The sequence below is a fragment of the Rattus norvegicus genome, chromosome 1 (assembly GCF_021556685.1).
Source record: "Rattus norvegicus strain SHRSP/BbbUtx chromosome 1, alternate assembly SHRSP_T2T, whole genome shotgun sequence".
Classification (NCBI taxonomy): Eukaryota; Metazoa; Chordata; class Mammalia; order Rodentia; family Muridae; genus Rattus; species Rattus norvegicus.
Window position 1 is genome coordinate 93,798,962 of NC_141534.1, and position 20,271 is coordinate 93,819,232.

The window sequence follows — 20,271 nt, forward strand, 5'->3', positions numbered from 1 at the left end:
GAATAAATAAATAAATAAATAAATAAATAAATAAATAAATAAATAAATAAAACAAACTAGGAGACCCGGATAAGACGTCTGATGACATCATTTGGTGGGACATCCTTTCTGCCCGCTTTGATACCTCCTACTTAGCGCTACCTAGGCTCCCCACCCTCTGTGGAGCACGGTCTTTTGTGCCCCTTTCCCAGTAGCAGCACCCAGGGTCCTTGTTCAGTCGTTTATTCTCATTCAAGCTGGGAGAATCTAGACTCCTCCCGATGCTGCAGGCGACTGGTTTCTATGGGCGGCCACGGCCAACGCAGACACCCTAGCTGTGAGAGCCGCCTATCCTGCACTCGCGATAGCGCATAGTAGGGCAGAGGGTGGAGCGCGGTGGGACAGCGCCCCCTAGTGACCTTGACTGCGCAGCGATGGAATGGCCTGAGGGCTGGCTTAGCAAAGGACTTAACACTCAAAAGGACTGGGAGGCAGAACATCATTTTTGGAAAAAACAACTGTCGTCAGAGCCAGAAGGAACGTTATCCCTCAGGCCTTGGCTCGGCCGCTTGCTCCTCTGGGAAGTCTTCTTTGACTCCCCCAGTTCGGATCTGGCGATTCGGCTGGACTCCTATAAAACCGCGTGTCAGCCTGGGCCTGCCAAATCAGGCCGGGACTCTTCTCTGCCTGTGCCTCACCCCCACCTTCTTGCTCGCACCTACCATTTCATCTTATGATCTTTGTTACCCCCTTTTCCCAGCCTACACTCTGCCTTCACCCCATCCTGCCTGTGTGTGCCCGTTCCATGCCAGGCTTTCACACACTCACCTCCATTCAACTGCCTATGGTTTTGCAGGACCCCACCCTACTCCCAGCTCTCTGCCTGCTTCCCCCACATTCTGACTGGGCTCCTATCCCACCCCCTGACTGTTTCCTTATCCCATCCCACTCTAACTCCCCACCCCCCGACCCTTGACTCTGCCAAGGAGTATCCCTATCGCCTCACAGATTTTATTTTGTCCAGCAGCTTTATTAAGATATAATCTACTTGGGGGTGGGGGTGGGGGTGGGGGAGGGGTGAGATAGCTAGGAGCTTAAGAGCACTGGCTGCTCTTTCAGAGATCCATTCAAAACCCAACACCCACAGCGCAGCTGTAACTCCATCAGTTCTAGGCCATCCACTGCCCTCTTCTGGTCTCTACAGGCACTGCACATACACGACCCACAGATACAGGCAGAACACCCATACACATAAAATAAAAATCAATACATCTGGGAGCTGGAGAGATGGCTCGGTAGTTAAGAGCATTAGATGCTCTCCCAGAGGACCTGAGTTCAATTCCCAGCAACCACACGGAGGCTCACAACCATCTGTAATGGGATCCAATGGCCTCTTCTGTTGTGTCTGAAGATAGTGACAGTGTACTCACATATTTTAAATAAATAAATCTAGAACAAGATAAGTTCACATTTTATTTTTTTTATTTTTTATTTATTTTATGAGGGCATCAGATCTCATTATAGATGGTTGGGAGCCACCATGTGGTTGCTGGGATTTGAACTCAGGACCTCTGGAAGAGCAGTCAGTGCTCTTAACCACTGAGCCATCTCTCCAGACCCACATTTTATTTTATTTTTTTTTAAAGATTTATTTATTTATTATATATAAGTACACTGTAGCTGTCTTCAGATACACCAGAAGAGGGCATCGGATCTCTTTACAGATGGTTGTGAGCCACCATGTGGTTGCTGGGAATTGAACTCATGACCTCTGGAAGAGCAGTCAGGTGCTCTTAACCTCTGAGCCATCTCTCCAGCCCCCACATTTTATTTTTTTAAAGATGTATTTATTATATATAAATACACTGTAGCTGTCTTCAGACACACCAGAAGAGGGCATCAAATCCCATTATAGATGGTTGTGAGCCACCATGTGGTTGCTGGGATTTGAACTCACCACCTCTGGAAGAGCAGTCAGTGCTCTTAACCGCTGAGCCATCTCTCCAGCCCAAAAGATCACATTTTAAATGAGCTAATGCTCAGTGGTGATTTTACAGTTGAGCATCCATCACCATGGATTCTATTTTAGAATATTAAGGTCATTACAAAAGTATCTGTCCACCCTGGGCCATCACTCACTTGATACCACGTCCATCCCTCCTCTGTACACACACCCCCAGGTTGGGGAAATACTTCTTTTGCACACTAAGGTTTTTGCTGTGACACAGAACCTACCCTGAGGGAACTCAGAAGTCCAGTTGGGGGCCTGGCTTACTAGTAAGACATGCTCGCTGCACACGTCCAACACCCTGAGTCCCACAATCAACTCCCGAGGACTGTCCCCTGAAGTGGAAACTTAAGGGTTCTTGGAAAGTCAGTTGAGTCGGATAGTGTTTTGCTGGGCAAACACTCGAACATTTCGCTGAAGTGGACACAGATGTGAAAGGCTAAGGCAGGCTCATGAAGGAATGTTTCACTGACGCAGACACAGGAGAGAGGCACGTGAAAGGACACGTGATGAAGGATTCTTTGCTAACAGCCTGTGTTGGGCCACCTTACATTGTGTAGTTGAGCTGCATTTGTTACGCCATAGAGAGAAACGCACCGAAAAACCTCTGGCGGTGTGCTGCAATTTCTTGCCGCTTCCACAGCAGATTGGCAGAGTGATGTCAGCTGAGACAGACACAACTGCTCAGTCAAGATCCGTGGAGGACGTGTGATGTTCGGAGGGATAAATAGGACTTGACAGACAGTGACGGAGACAGAGCTTGGCTTGCTGGTACAGCTAGCTGTGCAACACTGGTGGGTCTCACGTCTTTGCTGATCTTTGCTTCCCTGACAGAGGCACAGCAGAGAACTTCTCCTGGCCTTCCTCATGGTTTTCTTCCTGGTCCCTCCTGCTGACTCAAACCAAGGCTGAGGCCTGTCTGTCTCTGCTAGGTCATGTTACAGGCTGTTGCTAACCCAACTCTACTGAACTGGACTGTTGGTGCATCCATGAAGTGTTTGCGAGTGGATCGAGCTGCTGACCTGTGAGCTGAACTGCTGATGCCCTGACAACACAGAGGGGAGTTGCTCCAAAGAACCTTTCTAAACAGGTCCATTTCCCCCGTATCCTTTCTTTCTCACTACCTTTGGTGGGTGGTGGGCAGAAGGGAGGTTAAAGCATTTAAGAACCATCGTTAAAAACAGGTGTTTGAAAAGTATTAGAGTTACAGTTCTCTGACCCCATGTGTGCACCATGACGCGCACACACACACACACACACACACACACACACACACACACACAGGAGGAGAAAATACCACTGGAAGGCAGCACTTAATACCTGTCATTCATTCATTCATGAACAGGGTTCCGAGTGCTGGCTGATTCCTTTGTTGGGCTGCTATGAGGATGAACTGTAGGTTGGCCCCTGAGGGATATTTGTGGGAGGCACTGAGGTGAGAAGGATAATGAGTTAGACAAGGGTGGGAGCCCCTGCATGGGAGGAGACTGGGACCAGAGCCGTGATTAGGAAACATGAGGCATCAAAGGGAATCACTGGAGGAACCAGCAAGAGGGGATGCAAGTCCGGCCTGCAGCATTCCTTAGTCGCCTGGGTGTGATGAGGGTAGCGTTCATATAGGAGAAGGTCCTCATTCCTAGGTAATGTCTGATGAAATACCTGGGGTCAAAGGTCACGAGATGACATCAAGCGATTCTTAAAATGGATATCTCTCCATCTCCCTTAACCCCCACCTATCATAGGTGTAGAGGTAGAGAGAAAAGGGAAGAGAGAAAGATTTGGGGAACAACTCAAAGATCGTATTATGTAGCTTAAATCCAAAGGTCCACAGAGATATTTGTCTCTTGTTTCTGAGGCAGGGTCTTCAGCAGCCTGGGCTGGCCTCAGCCTTGCTGGTCCTCCTGCTCCTCCTTCCTGAGTGCCGGGATTATGGGCACGCACCCCACACCCCACTAGCTGAGTGTGGATAAGTATACGTATAGAGGGAGAAAGCACGAGAGGGGACACAGAGAGCTTAGGAACAGTGAATCCAGGGTTCAGGGGTGACTCGGTGCTTCACTGCTTATCTAGAGTCCTCAGTGAGGTCTGGGCACGTGGCTTTGCAGCAGAGCTCACTCGTGCGACTCCAATTTGAATTGATGAGAGGAGACAAGAGACTGAGGCTTGCTGGCTTCCAGCCTAGCCTGGAAAACATAAGCCCCGGGTTCAGGGAGAGACCTTGCCTCAAAAGAGATCACCCAGCACCCTCTTCTGGCTTCTGTGGTTTGTGGCATGCATACACACACACACACACACACACACACACACACACACACACACAAACACATACACATACACATACACTATATATGTATATGTATATATGTATATATAATTTATAAAATTCGTATAAATGAAAGGAAAAGGGGGCTGGGGATTTAGCTCAGTGGTAGAGCGCTTACCTAGGAAGCGCAAGGCCCTGGGTTCGGTCCCCAGCTCCGAAAAAATGAACCAAAAAAAAAAAAAAAAAAAAAAAGAAAGGAAAAGAAAAAAAGGCAAAACAAGGGGAAATGACAACAAAAATAACAAAAATTTTAGCAAAACAAACAAAAACAAAAACAGGGGCTGGAGAGATGGCTCAGTGGTTAAGAGTACTGGCTGCGGGCTGGAGAGATGGCTCAGCGGTTAAGAGCACTGATTGCTCTTCCAAAGGTCCTGAGTTCAATTCCCAGCAACCACAAGGTGGCTCACAACTATCTATGATGAGATCTGGGGTCATCTTCTGGCCTACAGGCACACATGCAGACAGAAAGCTGTATGATGTATACATAATAGATAAATAAATATTTGAAGAAAAAGAAACTTATTAAAAAAAAAAAAAAGAGTACTGGCTGCTCTTCCAGAGGTCCTGAGTTCAGATCCCAGCAACCACATGGTGGCTCAAAAACAAAAACAAAGCAGAAACCACACACACACACACACACACACACACACACACACACACACACACAGTTGCAATAGAGGGCACTGAAAACAGAATAAATTGATTTTAACAGAAACTTGGGGAAAAAATGTCAGCAGGACAGTAGTAAGTCCAGGGCTAAGCAGGATCTGCTGAGATCTGCCTGGGACAGGTGGCAGAGGGACATGTTTGTGGGGAAACAAGCGGATGGACATGGTCCCTCTCTGGGCATGTCGGCTCAGAGTGGCTCCAACCATGTCCCTGAAGGCCCAGGCGCGCAGGTGGCCAGGAGCACACACTTCCTCCTCTAGGAAGCTGGGTCAGAGAGGCTAGACTGGAGTGTGGGCATGCATCTCCCTCAGCCCACTCCTCGAGTGCTCCTCCCCACTTCTGTCCCTCCCCACCCCTCCCTTCCTTCCTTTCTTCTCTGAAACAGGGTCCCATACGGTTCAGGCTGGTCTCAAACCATGTGGCGAGGACTGACTTACCTTCCTGATCTCCCCACTTCTGCCTCTCTAGTGACGGGAACTTATGGGATGCTGAGGCTTGAACCCAAAACTTTGTGCATGCTAGGCAAGCACTCTACCAAGGTTTTGTTGGTTTGTTTTGGGTTTTTTTTTTGGGGGGGGAGGGGAGGGTTGCTTTTTGTGAGACAATGTACTACTCTGTAGCCTGGGATATTACCGAACCCATGGGCATGTGACAATTGCTCCAACCGGAGCCAACTTCCATCCATGTCTGGGTGAGAAATCCAAGTGAAAAGCTCCTTTAAAAGGTTTGGGAAGCAGGTGAGAGTCCGGGATGGCTCTGCAGTAAGAGTGCAAGTTAGTTGCTCTTGCAGAGAGGGCCTGGGTTTGGTTCCCAGCATCCACATAACAGCTCCCAACCAACCCTAACTCCAGTTCTGGGAGATCTGGCGCCCTCTTCTGGCCTCTTCAGGCCTCAGGGATGCAAGAGGTGCACAGACGTAAATGCAGGCAAAACATTCATGCACATAAAGTAAAAAACAATCTTTAAATAAAAAACAAAAGGCCCTGTGGGTTGCAGCTGGTGGCTGCCACCTCCGGAGAATCTCCTGGATGAAAATGAATGTTGTCTTTGGGTGACATAGCCGAGTGATTCGTGTCAGCACTGGCCACCGTCAGCCCCACTGTGTTTTTCAGGTACAAAGTAGCTTTACAGTTGAAACCACTGCCATCTGCTTCCCCAAATCTACCTAAGCCATCTGTGAAGCAACCATTCTCTGGAGACTGAGCAATCAGAAAGGGTTACTAAATCCTAGAAGAGACACCAGGGTTGCTGGGAGAGAGCTGCAATGGCATTTGAGGGGTTTGGAGCAGGATCAATACATAAGGAGTCCAATATTTCTATTTCTAATTACTCTGTGTGTGTGTGTGTGTGTATGTGTGTGTGTGTGTGTGTGTGTGTGTGTGTGTGTGTGTGTGTGTGTTTGCATGTAAGTGCAGGTGCCCTTAGAGGCCACATGCGTCAAATCCCTGGAGGAGGAATTTTGGGTTCTTTAAACACGCAGTTATGTGACTACATTTTGTTTCAGTCCCAGCTGTGGCGGCTGCTTCAGATCGTCCACAGCAGCTGACTATGATTTGTCTCATGCTCTGGCAAGGGCACGATTTTGCCAGCTGAAGATAATTTATGTTTGGGATTCTGGGAACTCTGGAGAGGGTGGAGAAAACGCCAGCGCCCGGGAGGCTGCACCGGCTGCTGCTGCTGTTGCCAGACGGCTGGATTGTTGGATTTCTGGATGAATTCCAGATTCAGTTGTATCACGTGACTGGTGTGATTTTTTTTTTCCTGGAAGCTATCTTGTGAAAGGATGTGTTACTGAGGCAGACACTTGAGAGGACACATGATGTTTGGAAAGAGTGTAAGTAGAACCCAACAGAGAGGGAACGACAGTCTTGCAGTGGTTCGCCTTGCAATGCTTTGCTGGTCTTTTTCTTATCGTGACTTCATAGAGAGTTCATGGCATTCCGGCCACTTTTTGCCACTTCCTTGGTTTCTCCTGGGTTAGACCACTGCTACTGACTTGTGTTTGCTGTTTGCTGATTGGACTGACTGATGATATCCTGATTGGAATCGCCCCAGAGAAACACTTCTAAACAGGTCGACATCCTCAGTGTCCTATCTTTCTCCCCTATCTTTGGTCAGTGGGCTAGAAGGGAGGTTAAAGCGTTTAAGAACCCTTATTAAAATATGTTTTGACTGGGTTCGGTCCCCAGCTCCGAAAAAAAGAACCAAAAAAAAAAAAAAATATGTTTTGAAAAATCTAAACCTACAACTGGATTGCTGGGTTGCTGGATCACTGGTTGGAGAGACATCCTGGTGATGGAGATTGGACTTGCCCCAAAGAACTCGATGGCCCTAATCAGCAGGAAGTAGTCTAACGATATCGATGTCTCTCTTTCGTGTCTAGTGTTGGGGGGTTGGGAAGGTAAGGGTGGAGTAGGGCGGTAGGTAAAAGAACCCAATAGGTAGCCAGAAGCACAGTTACAGAAGAACTGGAGCTGGGGTTCCAGGCAATGTGATCAGCCTGACTTGGGTTCTGGGAGCCTAACTTGGGTCCTCTGCAGCAGCTATACATACTCCTGACTACTGAGCCATCTTCCCAGAGCCTTATTCATAAGCCTGGGGGAGTTTTGTTTGCTTGATGTGGGTATTTTACTGTCAAGTGCGTGCACATGCTTGCCTGGTATATACAAAGGCCAGCAGAGGACACTGGTTCCCCCAGAACTGAGGGTACAGATGGTTGTAGGCCACCATGTGGGTGCTGGGAACTGAACTTGGATCCTCTGGAAGAGCAGCCGGTGCCTGTAACCACCAAGCCATCTCTCCAGCCCTCCTTTTTAAACTGGATGATGATGTATGGCAGTAGCAAGGTAAGATCTCATAGTCTTCATGTTTCCCGTGTGTTTCTCCTTGGCACGATGAATATCTGACAGAATAACTAAGGGGGAGGGGACTTGAAGGAGCGCGAGCCAGCCTGGGGGAGAAGGCATGGTGGCCGATCTCAAGGAGAGACTTGAATGCTGGTTCTGAGAGGCTCACCTCCATTTTATTCCATCTGGGACCCCTCTGTATGGAATGTGGTACCATTCATATTTAGGGTCATTTTGACTGAATTAACCTTATTACAGTAAGCCCAAAAGCTTGATTCTAAATCCCATGAAGGGCCAGTGAGATGGCTCAGGTAAAAGGTGCTTTCAGCCAAACTGGATGATGTGAGTTCAACCCCTGGGGACCATGACCTAAGCAGTGGTGGGAAGGGGAGAAACAACTCCTTAAGTTGTCCTCTGATCAACAACACACACACACACAGACACACACACACACAGAGACACACACACACATACACATACACACACATGCACACATAGACACACACACACATACACACAGAGACACACACAAAGACACATACACACAGAGACACATACACATACACAGAGAGAGAGACACACACACACACATACACATACACACACAAACACATACACACATAGACACACACACACAGACAGACACACACACATACACATACACACATGGGCACACACATACACAGAGACACACACAAAGACACACACAGACACACACACACATACACATACAGAGACACACACATATACACATACACACAGAGACACATACATACACACACATATACATATACACATACACACATAGACACACACATACACAGAGACACACACAGACACATACACACACACACACACACACACACACACACCACTTTGAAAGTTTTAATCCCACTAAACTGACAAGACTAAACATTACATGAATCAGGGCTTTATTTATTCTCCTAAGGTAGGGTCTCTCTGTGTAGCTCTGGCTGAACCTAGTAATCACTGTATAGCCCAGTGTGGCCTCTAACTTTTGGCAGGTGCTCTGCCTCGGTGACTCGATGACAGAATTGCAGATGTGTGCCATCACACTCAGTTTGAACAACACTTTTCTTGAATCTGGCAGCTTAGGCTACTTGGTCACCTGGGCACCCTCAAACCCTAGCTTTCTGTAGCATGGCCAGGCTGGGTGGGGCTGCCTATTGGTCAATTATTATCTGCTCACTTTGCCCCTGTTGTGTCCCAGAGGTGGGTTTCCTGGGACAAAGTGTAGTCCCTTAGTGTCGCATGCTGTACTCCTTTCTTCCTTTCCTTCTTTTTTTTCTTTTTTTCTTTTTTTTGAGTATCACAAAAGTTTAGCAAAAAGTTTCATATGCAAATGTACATGGGCTGGAGAGATGGCTCAGCAGTTAAGAGCACTGACTGCTCTCCCAGAGGTCCTGAGTTCAAATCCCAGCAACCACATGGTGGCTCATAACCATCTGTAATGAGATCTGATGCCCTCTTCTGGTGTGCCTGAAGACAGCAACAGTGTACTCATATACATAAAATAAATGAATAAATCTTTAAAAAATAGATTAAAAAAAAGAAAAAGAAAATGTACACAACCTAATTCTACATCACAATCCAGCACGCCTTTGGGGAGGGATGTGGACACACTGTGGAACACTGATTAGGCTCTTTCCAAGGCTTCTAACATGACGATGCTGTTTCCTCGGATGACCACCACCCCACTGTTGTTCTGTTGCCCACTGTTTCCCATCTCCACACACTCATCAACCACAAGGTTCATAAAGGGATCAAAGCCCCGCAGTACTCCTCGTACACGCCTGCCGCCGTCTAACTTCAATGACAACTTCCCGTCCATAACCTTTCTCCGTTCGGGAGGGTGGCCTTCGCTCATGGCGGCTCCTCAGTGAGCTCAGCACAACGGCAAAGGAGTTGCATGCTGTATTCTTTCCAGGGTTCATTTCTATCCGAAGTTTCAGGCATTGGCTGTGTGGCGGGGATCTTAAAGTTTATCCCTAGCAGCCAGCCAGTTACAGCCACCCAGGTTTGTAATTCCAGCACAGAGGAGGCTAAACGGGAGAATTTCTGTGTGTTTGGGGCCAGCTTGAGTTACTATGTATTGAGTTACAAGTCGGCCTGTACTACAGAGTGAGATCTAGTCGTAAATAGAGGTCTAGAGGGGCTGGAGGGGCAGCTCAGGGGTTAAGAGCATTTGTTGCTCTTGAAGAGGACCATGGTTTGATTCTTAGCACCCACTCAGGGGCTGACAACCACCTGTCTGTCCGTGTGTGTGTCTGTACACCACAAAATGGCACTGGATCCCATAAGACTCCATACAGTTATAAACAATTGTGAGCAAATCTACATTACAGTTCTCTAGAGTCACAGAACCTATAGAACAACTCTCTCCATATATATACATATATATGTATGCATGCATACATATACATATATGGAATTTGTTGAAATGGCTTACAGGCTGCAGTCCAACTAGTTCAACAATGGCTAGCTGTGAACAGAACGCCCAAGAGTCTAGTCATTGCTCAGTCTCACAAGGTTGGGTGTTTCAGCTGGGCTTCTGTATATGCTGGAACCCCGAAATGGTAGGCTATGTGGGCGCTGGGAATTGACATCTGGAAGACCCACAGACCTATGCACATAACTGAAAATTAAAGGCTGTATCTGTGTGTCTATCCTGACAGGGAAGAGCCAGCTTGTGCTGGCTTTACTTGCTGACACATGCAGCTCGCTTTGACGTGAGCCAGTGTGAATGGGTTTCTGCTTCTCACAGCTGAGTACATCCAGAAAAGAAAAAAGACATTCTCTCTAGCCTCTGAGTCACGAATCCAATGTGGAAATAACAAACAGCAGTGTAATCTCACTTTAACTGTATGAGGTCACCTTAGCTCGGGGTCAGGCAGAGTCTGCCGAGTTTTTGATCGTTCTCTGCCAATGCATCCGCACCCTTTGGCCCAGGAATCCCACCTCTGGGACACACCAGGATGTGCATGGGGGCGTTATTTATAATGGGAGGAAATTGGGGACGGCCTCAATGTCTGGCAACGCTGCCCTGTTGAGTAAACAGAGAGCAAACGTTGGAGATTGTGTTTATACAGAGACGTTTTAAGCGGGGAAAAGCTTACATTTTAAGAAGGGGGAAAATGTAGGGCTGTATAAACAATTTGATCATGTAGTTATGTAAAAACACACATATACGAGCATAAGAGGGTCACATAGAAAAGAATGAACTGAAGGATACTAAAATATTCAAAATACTAAGGAAGCAGTGGTGTAGGCTGGGGAGCCATCAGGCCTTTCATCTTTCTTTCCTTCTGTCTTTTCTTACCCCCTCGCCCCCTTCTTTCTGAGACAGCACTTTTTTGTAACCCAAGCTAGACCCAAAATTAATATGTAGCCTAGGCTAGATTTGAACTCATGGCCCTCCTGTTTCAGCCTCCCAAGTGTAGAAACCTCAAGCATACACTGGCATGACCCACAGTTTTCTGTAATTTTCCAAACAACGAATACCCTGTACTTTATTTTACTCTCCGAGTGTCGAGGATTAAACCCAAGGTTTGTGAACGCTAGGCAAGCACACCACCGCCAAGTTACAAACCCTTCCTTTTCTCTGGTTTTCTTTTTCCTTCTCTGTGGGTTTTATGGGGATGTGCATGTATATGTAGGTGTACTCATGTCCGGGGACATGCATGTACACATGTATGTGTAGACAGGACAGTGCTGGGTGTCATTCCTCAGGAGCCATCCATCTTGCTTGTTTTTCTTTTTTTTTTACATTGTGTGTGTGTGTGTGTGTGTGTGTGTGTGTGTGTGTGAATGCATGTGTATGTGTGAATGTGAGTGTATGGGGGAAGGGAGCATTGTGTTTCACAGGGGCACATGTGGAGGTCACAGAGTAACCTGCAGGGGAGTCTGTCTCTTGTTCTGTCATGTGGATGTCAGGAATCAAACTCAGATTAGTAGACTTGGAAGCAGGTGCCTTAGCCAGCTAAGCCAGCTCTCTGGCCCCACCCTGATTTGTTGTTGTTTGAGACAAGGGTCTCCTCCCCACCCCACCCCCGACTGGAACTCTTCACTTAGGCAAGGCTGGCAGCCCCAGAGTTGCACTGGTCCCCTCAGCACAGGGTTATAATGGGCCACTGAAGCCCAGACTCAGTGCACAGCAGAGCCTCGAGCTCTCTCCAGATCCTATTTTCTATTTTTTTAAATAATTTATTTCATGCACATTGGTGTTCTGCCTGCACATATGCCTGTGTGAGGGTGTCAGATCCCCATGGAACTGGAATTACAGACAGTTGTGAGTTTCTTATGTAGGTGCTGAGAATTGAACCTAGGTCGTCTAGAAGATCAGCCAGTGCTCCTAACCACTGGGCCATCTCTCCAGTCCCCTATTTTCAATATTTAAAACTTACATCATAAAAACTTCCAAACAAAAGCCACATCGTGGTGGTACATATCTTTAATCCCAGCACTTGTGAGGCAGAGGCAGGCAGATCTCTGAGTCTGGTCTACAGAGCAAGTTCTGGGACAGCCAAGTCTATACAGAGAATGTCAAAAAAACAAAACAAAACAAAATTCCAAACAAACTATAAATATATACATACTCTTTTCCCAACCTCAATTCAAGAACCATCAATATTTTACCATCTTCCAGGCCCTTCTCTTATTTTTTCTAGATGGTGGTACCTTGCTCAAGCTGGCCTAGAACTCGTGGGCATCCTGCCTTGGCCTCCTCTCTATATGTCTGCTACATCTTTGAATATGTGTGCACGTGTGTGCATCTGATATCCAAGCGTTCTTTTTTGTTTGTTTGCTTTTGTTTTTTTCAAGACAGGGTTTCTCTGTGCTGGGTTTAGAGCCACGAGCTACCATATCAGTTAGGCTGCAGTATACAGCACAGCAGTGGAGACAAGAGAGACTCTGCCTTGGCAAGATGGAAAGCCAGAGCCAACTCCTGAAAGTTGTGCTCTAACCACCAGCGCACACAAGAACCGTGGCAGATACACGTGCCAACTGACACTCAAGAATAAATAGACACTGTTTGTTTGTTCGTTTGTTTGTTTGTTTGTTTGTTTGTTTGGAGACAGGGTTTCTCAGTGCAGCCCTGGATGTCCTGGAGCTCTGTCTGTAGACCAGACTGGCCTTGAACTCAAAGATCTGCCTGCCTCTGCCTCCCAAATGTTGGGTTGATAAGGCTGAAGATGTGGCTCCTCTTGCAAAAGATCCAGGTTCAGTTCCCAGCATCCACATGGTGGATCATAACCCTCTGTAACTCCAATTCCAGGGGATCTAATACCTTCTTCTGGCATGCAAGGCCATCTCTTGATCTCTTCTCTTCTCTTCTCTCTCTCTTCTCTCTCTCTCTCTCTCTCTCTCCCCCTCCCTCTCTCTCCCTCCCTCTCTCTCCCTCTCCCTCCCTCTCTCCCTTACCCCCTTTCTCTCCCCCCCCCACCATCTATCTTAGAGTGATACTTGGGAGATCAAGCATGTAATGTACTTCTAAATGATCACTCATGGCCCACTCTCCTATTTCTATCTTTACATATAATGTATTTGTATATGAACTCACAGGCTCATATTTGAATGCTTAGTCACCATGAAGTGAAACCGTTTAAAAGGATTAGAAGGATGGGGAGTGTGGCTTTGTAAGAGTAGGTATGGCCTTGTTGCAGGAAGTGTGTCATGGTGGGGAGGGTTTAAGGCTTCGAAAGCCCACACCAGGCCCAACCTCTCTGCTTGTGAATCAGAATTTAGTCTTTAAGCCTCTGAAACAGGAAGCAAATGCTTTTTTTTTGAGTAAGAGTTGTCCTGTCTCCTCACAGCCATAGAACACTGACTAAGATACAAGGACTGGCTAGAGACAAATCTGAGCACTCAGGGAGCCAAAGAAGAATACTTGAGAGTCTAAGCAGCCTGGACTCAAGAAAACAAAACAAAAATAAATGAATAAATAAAACAGAGAGAAAGAGGAGGGACGGGGGAGGGAGGGGAGAAGGACATGTTCCCTTGCATAACCACGAATTCAAACAAAACTGGAAAGAAGGTTTTAGTATTATCTAAGAGCCTGTCCTGGTTGCCTCAGAAACAAACTCACAATTATTTGGTTTGAATTTGGATTTATACAGGGTACACTCATGTTGGGTTCTGATTTTTTTTTTCTTTTTTTCTTTTTTTCAGAGCTGGGGACCGAACCCAGGGCCTTGCGCTTGCTAGGCAAGCGCTCTACCACTGAGCTAAATCCCCAACCCCTGGGTTCTGATTTTTATCATCCATTTAAAACTTATTACGTCTCTGTGTGTGTGTGTGTGTGTGTGTGTATGTGTATTCCATGTCACAGCCTAACTTGTGAGAGTTGACTCTCTCCTTCAAGCTAGTGGGGTCCCTGGGTTTGAACTCCCAATGTTAGGCTTGGTAACAAGTGCCTTAACCCTGTAAGTCATCTGGTAGGCTGTGCATTTTTTCATTCTGCTATATATTAACTTGTGTGTGTGTGTGTGTGTGTGTGTGTATGCACGCATGCACACACACTTATTCTCCATTTTCCAGGAATTCTGCGCTGCCTCACAAAGCATCATCACTGTCCTCTTAAACTGTCCCCATTTATAGTCAGATATGTTTGGGTTGGTTTTTCACATCTCTGCAGTTAGATTTTTATATTCCTTATCTGAATTCCAAAAACTGGAGACCATGTGGCAGCTCATGCCTTTGATCCCAACATTCTTTTTTTTTTTTTTTTTTTTTTTTTGGTTCTTTTTTTTGGAGCTGGGGACCGAACCCAGGGCCTTGCGCTTCCTAGGTAAGCGCTCTACCACTGAGCTAAATCCCCAGCCCCTGATCCCAACATTCTTGAAGCAGGAGGATTAGTGTGAGTTCCAGGCACTTCTAGGCTGCAGAGTGAGACTTGTCTTAAAATCATCAAAGGGGCTGGAGATGGCTCAGCAGCTCTGCTCTTCCAGAGGTCCTGAGTTCAATTCCCAGCAACCACATGGTGGCTCACAACCATCTGTAATGGGATCCGATGCCCTCTTCTGGTGTGTCTGAAGACAGCGACAGTGTACTCACATAAAATAATTTAAAAATACTTTTCTTAATCATCGAAGAAAACAGAACCCAGCTCTAGGCCACAGGCCCTGGCTGCCTCTCTAGCTTGGGCCTTGTACTTTTTTTTTCTTTTTGGAGACAGGGTCTCTCTGTGTAGCCCTGGCTGTCCTGGAACTCACTCTGTAGACCAAGCTGGCCTTAAAATCAGAAATCCACCTGCCTCTGCCCCCTGAGTGCTGGGATTAGAGGTGTGCACCACCACTGCCTGGCCTGGGCCTCGTGCTTGCTAAACCTCATTTTCCTCATTTATACGGTAGAAAAAGATGAACTTGGCTGCGTGTGTGACTGCAACCCTGAGAGATGGGAAGGGCATCCAGAAAGCTCCAAGTCACGGCAGCCGTCCATCCGCCCTCTGTTCCAGTCTTCATTTATAGGCCTAAGGTGGAATCGTCAATCTGTCCAGGCACCCACTAAGTAGCCAGCCCTCTCGGCCCCTCCTTCTCCTCTGCCTTGACCAACTGATAGGAAGCCCAAGCAGATATGCGAATTGCTCTGACCTTGAAACTCCTGAGCCCCTTGCTTCCACATCTTCCCACCAGAATTATAGGTGTGACCTACCGCACCTATGTAAGTTGTTTGTTTGTTTGTTTGTATTTAGAGGGGAGCATTTTTTTTTTTTGGTTCTTTTTTTTGGAGCTGGGGACCGAACCCAGGGCCTTGCGCTTCCTAGGCAAGCGCTCTACCACTGAGCTAAATCCGCTTCCTAGGCAAGCGCTAGCGCTCTACCACTGAGCTAAATCTGCTTCCTAGGCAAGCGCTCTACCACTGAGCTAAATCCCCAACCCCGAGGGGAGCATTTTTTAATTTTGTTTTATATACATGGTGTTTTTACGTGTGTCAGTGCACTGTGTTGTGCAGTGTCCACAGAGGCCAGAAGATGGCGATGTATCCTTTGAAGATGTTTGTGAGTCACCCTATGAGTGCTGGGGTCCTCTTCCAGCCGCCCTGCTTCAGTATGAGACAGCATCTTGGTGTCTGGCTCAGGTTGGCTGGGAACTTAGGTCGCCCAAGCTCACCTCAAACTTTCAGAAATCCTCCTGCCTCAGCCTTAGTATGGACACTGAAAGTCTGTGACAACACACAGCTCTTCGTTTATTTTATTTTATTTTTCTCACAAGGCTGAAGATGGTTCCCAGGACTATTGCTTTTTAGGCAAGCACTTTGCCACGCCCCGAGTCCCTCACTGGGGAATTCTAGGCAAAGGCTCTACTACTGAGCCACCCCCCCCCAAGTCACTCACTGGGGGATTCTAGGCAGGGGCTCTACCACTGAGCCACACCCCCAGCCCCTCACTGGGGGATTCTAGGCAGGGGCTCTACCACTGAGCCATGCCCCCAGCCCCTCACTGGGGGATTCTAGGCAGGGGTTCCACCACTGAGCCACGCCCCCAGCCCCTTACTGGGGGATTCTAGGCAGGGGCTCTACCACTGAGCCACGCCCCCAGCCCCTTACTGGGGGATTCTAGGCAGGGCTCTACAACTGGGCCACGCCCCCAGTCCCTCCCTGGGGGATTCTAGGCAGGGGCTCTACCACTGACCCACACCCTCAGCCCTCACTGGGGGATTCTAGGCAGGGGCTCTACCACTGAGCCACACCCCCAGCCCCTCACTGGGGGATTTTAGGCAGGGGCTCTACCACTGAGCCACGCCCCCAGCCCCTCACTGGGGGATTTTAGGCAGGGACTCTACCACTGAGCCACGCCTCCAGCTCCTCACTGGGGGATTCTGGGCAGGGGCTCTACCACTGAGCTACATCCCTAGTCTTTAAATTATTTGCTTTCTATCTTCAGTACCATTCAAACTTTTCTTCCTTTTTCAGACTGTGGGACCCAGGCCTGTCTGTCTTGTAGCTGTGCCCCTCAGTGCCTGGCTCCTGGTCTACATCGCAACCCCATCTTCTCTGAGATGCATTCCTATCCAGAGGGATTCCTGTCCAGCTACAGGGAATGAGGGCTTTTTTCCTAAACTTGACCACACCTTCTAATATCTCCAGTGGTAACCCAGAGGTTGCCAAGCACCTCGCTTTCTTACAGGAAGAAATCATTTCCTGAAATAACCGGGAAATTAGAAGCACTCGTAGCCAAGAAAGAATTGAAGACTGAACATTTTTACTTCTTGAACCTCATATACAGGTTCAAGAGAGTCCTGACAGGTAGCAAAAGACTTCTATTTTATATTTTAAGTGTGTGTGTGTGCGCGCGCGCGTGCGCGCGCGTACACGCCTTAGAGCAAGTATGAGGTCAGGGGACAACTTGCAGGAACATGTTCTCTCATTCCACCACGAGTGCAGGGCATCATTAACAATTCATCAGACTTGAGAGAAAGCTCACCGAGCCGCCTCGCTGTGCACCAAGACCTAAACATTACAGTACAAAAAAAGATGCGCTCTTGTTTGTTTACAACTTATGGAAAACTCACAATTTGAAGTTGGGTCTTTTGATTATGGGTTAATAAAACAGAACTTCATGTAAATAATTGTGAGAGCCCCCCTCCCCCCTCCCCCCTCCCCCTCGTTCCCCTCCCCCGTCCCCCCCGTTGTGGAGAGAAAGAGCCTGGGAGTGGGTGCAGTGAGAAAACTCAGAGATTCAGCCTATAAAGTGTCCCTCCCATAATGAGAACTAATGCCGAGCGGTGCAGGGAAACCCCATCCTCTCCTGGCAATGCCGGAGTTCGCCCGCCCACCGCCCAGACCTCCAAGAAACTGTCTGGAACATGCACTGGGATAAACACTGAGCAACCTGGGAACAGGCCAGCAAGGCCCTTCGTAACGGGAGCTTGGAGGCTGGGGCCTGAGAACAGTCTGCTTCCACGCTGGTGGGAGCACAGAGGTGGAGCGAAAGAACACGTCGCAAATATAGATCACACCAACTAACTGCCCCTGGCGTCCAAGCTTCCATACCAAAAAACCCATTCCCAGCCCTCAGGGGTCCTCCAGGGACCTCTTAATCCACTCCCCTTCCTCCAAGGTCACGGACACTGTGACCTCTTTTATTATTACATTCGTTGCTTTATTGGGGTGCGGGGTGGGAGGGAGGTGTGCGTCTGAGCACATAGAGTCACATTTCTCCTACTTCGGAAGTCCCAGGGATAGGGCTCGGGTCCTCGGGCACAGTGACAAGTGTCTTTTCTTGCTACCCCTCGCTCTGATTTCTGACAGCATAGATTGGTTGCTTCCGTTTGCATTTTATGTTTACAGAATCCGGAAGTACGTTTTCCCTGTTGGCTTTTTCAACACTGAAACCATCCAGGTTGTTGTGTGTTGCTCTGGGTTGTTCTCACTGTGGCACGGGGTTCAGTGAGACACACATGGACGCACACACACATGCACACGCACGCACACGCACGCACACGCACGCACACGCACACGCACACGACACTGTATTCAATTTACATTCCCCTGGGGAGTGGAGGGAAGTCTTCGCTGGCTGGAAGCGGCTGGCATAAAGATCCTGAGGTGAGAACGTGCCTTGTAATTTAGATTCCCGTGGCTGGAGACAGGTGAGCACAGAGAGGAGTGTGGGAAGGTCAGAGGGACCCAAGGAACAGATGGCTGGGGCTTATGGCTACTTTGACTCTGACCATTGGTGAGATGGAGCCATGGGGGGGGGGGGGTTTAAACAGAGAGGACTTGGTCCAAGTAGAATGTGAATATCTTCTAGCCTTACGGAGTACTTTCTTTTTTTGATATAGTCTCATGTAGCCTAGACTGGCCTCCCACTTGGTATGTAGCCAAGGATGGCCACATCGTGATTCTCCTGTTTCCACCTTCCAAGTGCTAGTATTACAGGGATGTGCCATTATGTGTCTATCAATCATCTATCCATCTATCCATCTATCTATCTATCCATCTATCTATCTATCTATCTATCTATTATCTATCTATCTATCTATTGATGGATCTATTGATCTATCTACCTTCTATCTATGCACATCTTTGCTTCTTTCTTTTATTGTCAACTTTCTTTTCTAATCAGTTTTATTTATTGTGTATGTGAGTGTGTGTGTGTGTGTGTGTGTGTGTGTGTGTGTGTGTTTTCCACGGGTGTGCATCTGCCCATAGAGGCCAGAAGAAGGTGTCAGAGCTGGAGTTAGGGTGACAGGTGGAAGTGAGCACCTGATGTAAGTGATGTAAGTGTTGATGTCAGGTGCTCTGGGTGAACTGCATGCTGGTTAGTGTTTTGAGGCAGGGGGTTGTTTTTAGTCGATTTGACACTAACTAGAATCATTTGGGAAGATGGATCTTCAATTGAGATTAGATCCTCCATTAGATTAGCCTGAGGGAAAGTCTGTGGGGTTTTTTGCTTTTGCTTTTGTTGTTATTGACGACGACGACGACGACGACGACGACGACGACGACGACGACGACGAAGAAGAAGAAGAAGAAGAAGAAGAAGAAGAAGAAGAAGAAGAAGAAGAAGAAGAAGAAGAAGAAGATGATGATGATGATGAAGATGCAGAAGAAGAAGCAGCAGCAGCAGCAGAAGAAGAAGAAGCAGCAGAAGCAGCAGCAGCAGCAGCAGCAGCAGCAGCAGCAGAAGAAGAAGAAGAAGAAGAAGAAGAAGAAGAAGAAGAAGAAGAAGAAGAAGAAGAAGAAGAAGAAGAAGAAGAAGAAAAAGAAGAATGATTGTGTTGATTTGAATATGCTTGGCCCAAGGAGTAGCACTAATAGGAGGATAGGAGGCGTGGCTTTTCTGGAGGAAGTATGTCACTGTAGGGATGGACTTTGAGATCCTCCTCATAGCTGCCTGGAAGCCAGACTTCTCCTGCTGCCTTCAGAACAAGATGTCGAACTCTCAGCTCCTCCTGCACCATGCCTGCCTGGATGCTGCCATGCTCCCCTCCATGATGACACTGGACTGAACCTCAGAACCTGTAAGCCAGCCCCAATTAAATGTTGTTCTTTATAAGAGTTGCCTTGGTCATGGTGTCTGTTCACAGCAATGGAAACTCTAAGACAACGGTTGATGTGGGAGGGACTGGCCCACTAGAGGTGGTGTGGAGTAGGTGGTCCTGAGGTTAATAAGAAACAGGCTGAGCAAGCCAGGAAGAGCAAGCCAGGAAGAAGCATCCCTCCATGTCCTCTTCTTCTTTTTTTTTTTTTAAAGACTTATGTATTTATTATATTCTAAGTACATTGTCGCTGTCTTCAGACACACCAGAAGAGGGCATCAGATCCCATTACAGATGGTTGTGAGCCACCATGTGGTTGCTGAGATTTGAACTCAGGACCTCTGCAAGAGCAGCCAGTGCTCTTAATCACTGAGCCATCTCTCCAGCCCTCCATGTCCTCTTCTTCAATTCCTACCTCCAGGTTCCTGCTTGAGCTTTTGCCCT

The 20,271-nt window shown here is 47.7% G+C and overlaps 1 protein-coding gene and 1 pseudogene across 1 annotated transcript; one reads left to right on the plus strand and one right to left on the minus strand.

Annotated features, from left to right (window-relative positions):
* Positions 1–9,482: 9,482 nt before the first annotated feature.
* On the minus strand, positions 9,483–9,795 carry LOC120099778 (small nuclear ribonucleoprotein G-like; annotated as a pseudogene).
* Positions 9,796–18,173: 8,378 nt separating this feature from the next.
* LOC148007292 (uncharacterized) lies at positions 18,174–19,846 on the plus strand. Its single transcript, XM_087606883.1, has 2 exons — positions 18,174–18,435; positions 19,338–19,846. The coding sequence occupies exon 2, from the start codon at positions 19,371–19,373 to the stop codon at positions 19,662–19,664; it is 294 nt and encodes a 97-aa protein (XP_087463009.1). The 5' UTR covers positions 18,174–18,435; positions 19,338–19,370; the 3' UTR covers positions 19,665–19,846.
* Positions 19,847–20,271: the final 425 nt, after the last annotated feature.

Coding starts and splice junctions, on each gene's coding strand:
- LOC148007292 (XM_087606883.1), top strand. CDS start 19,371: ATGATGATGATGATGAAGATGCAGAAGAAGAAGCAGCAGCAGCAGCAG.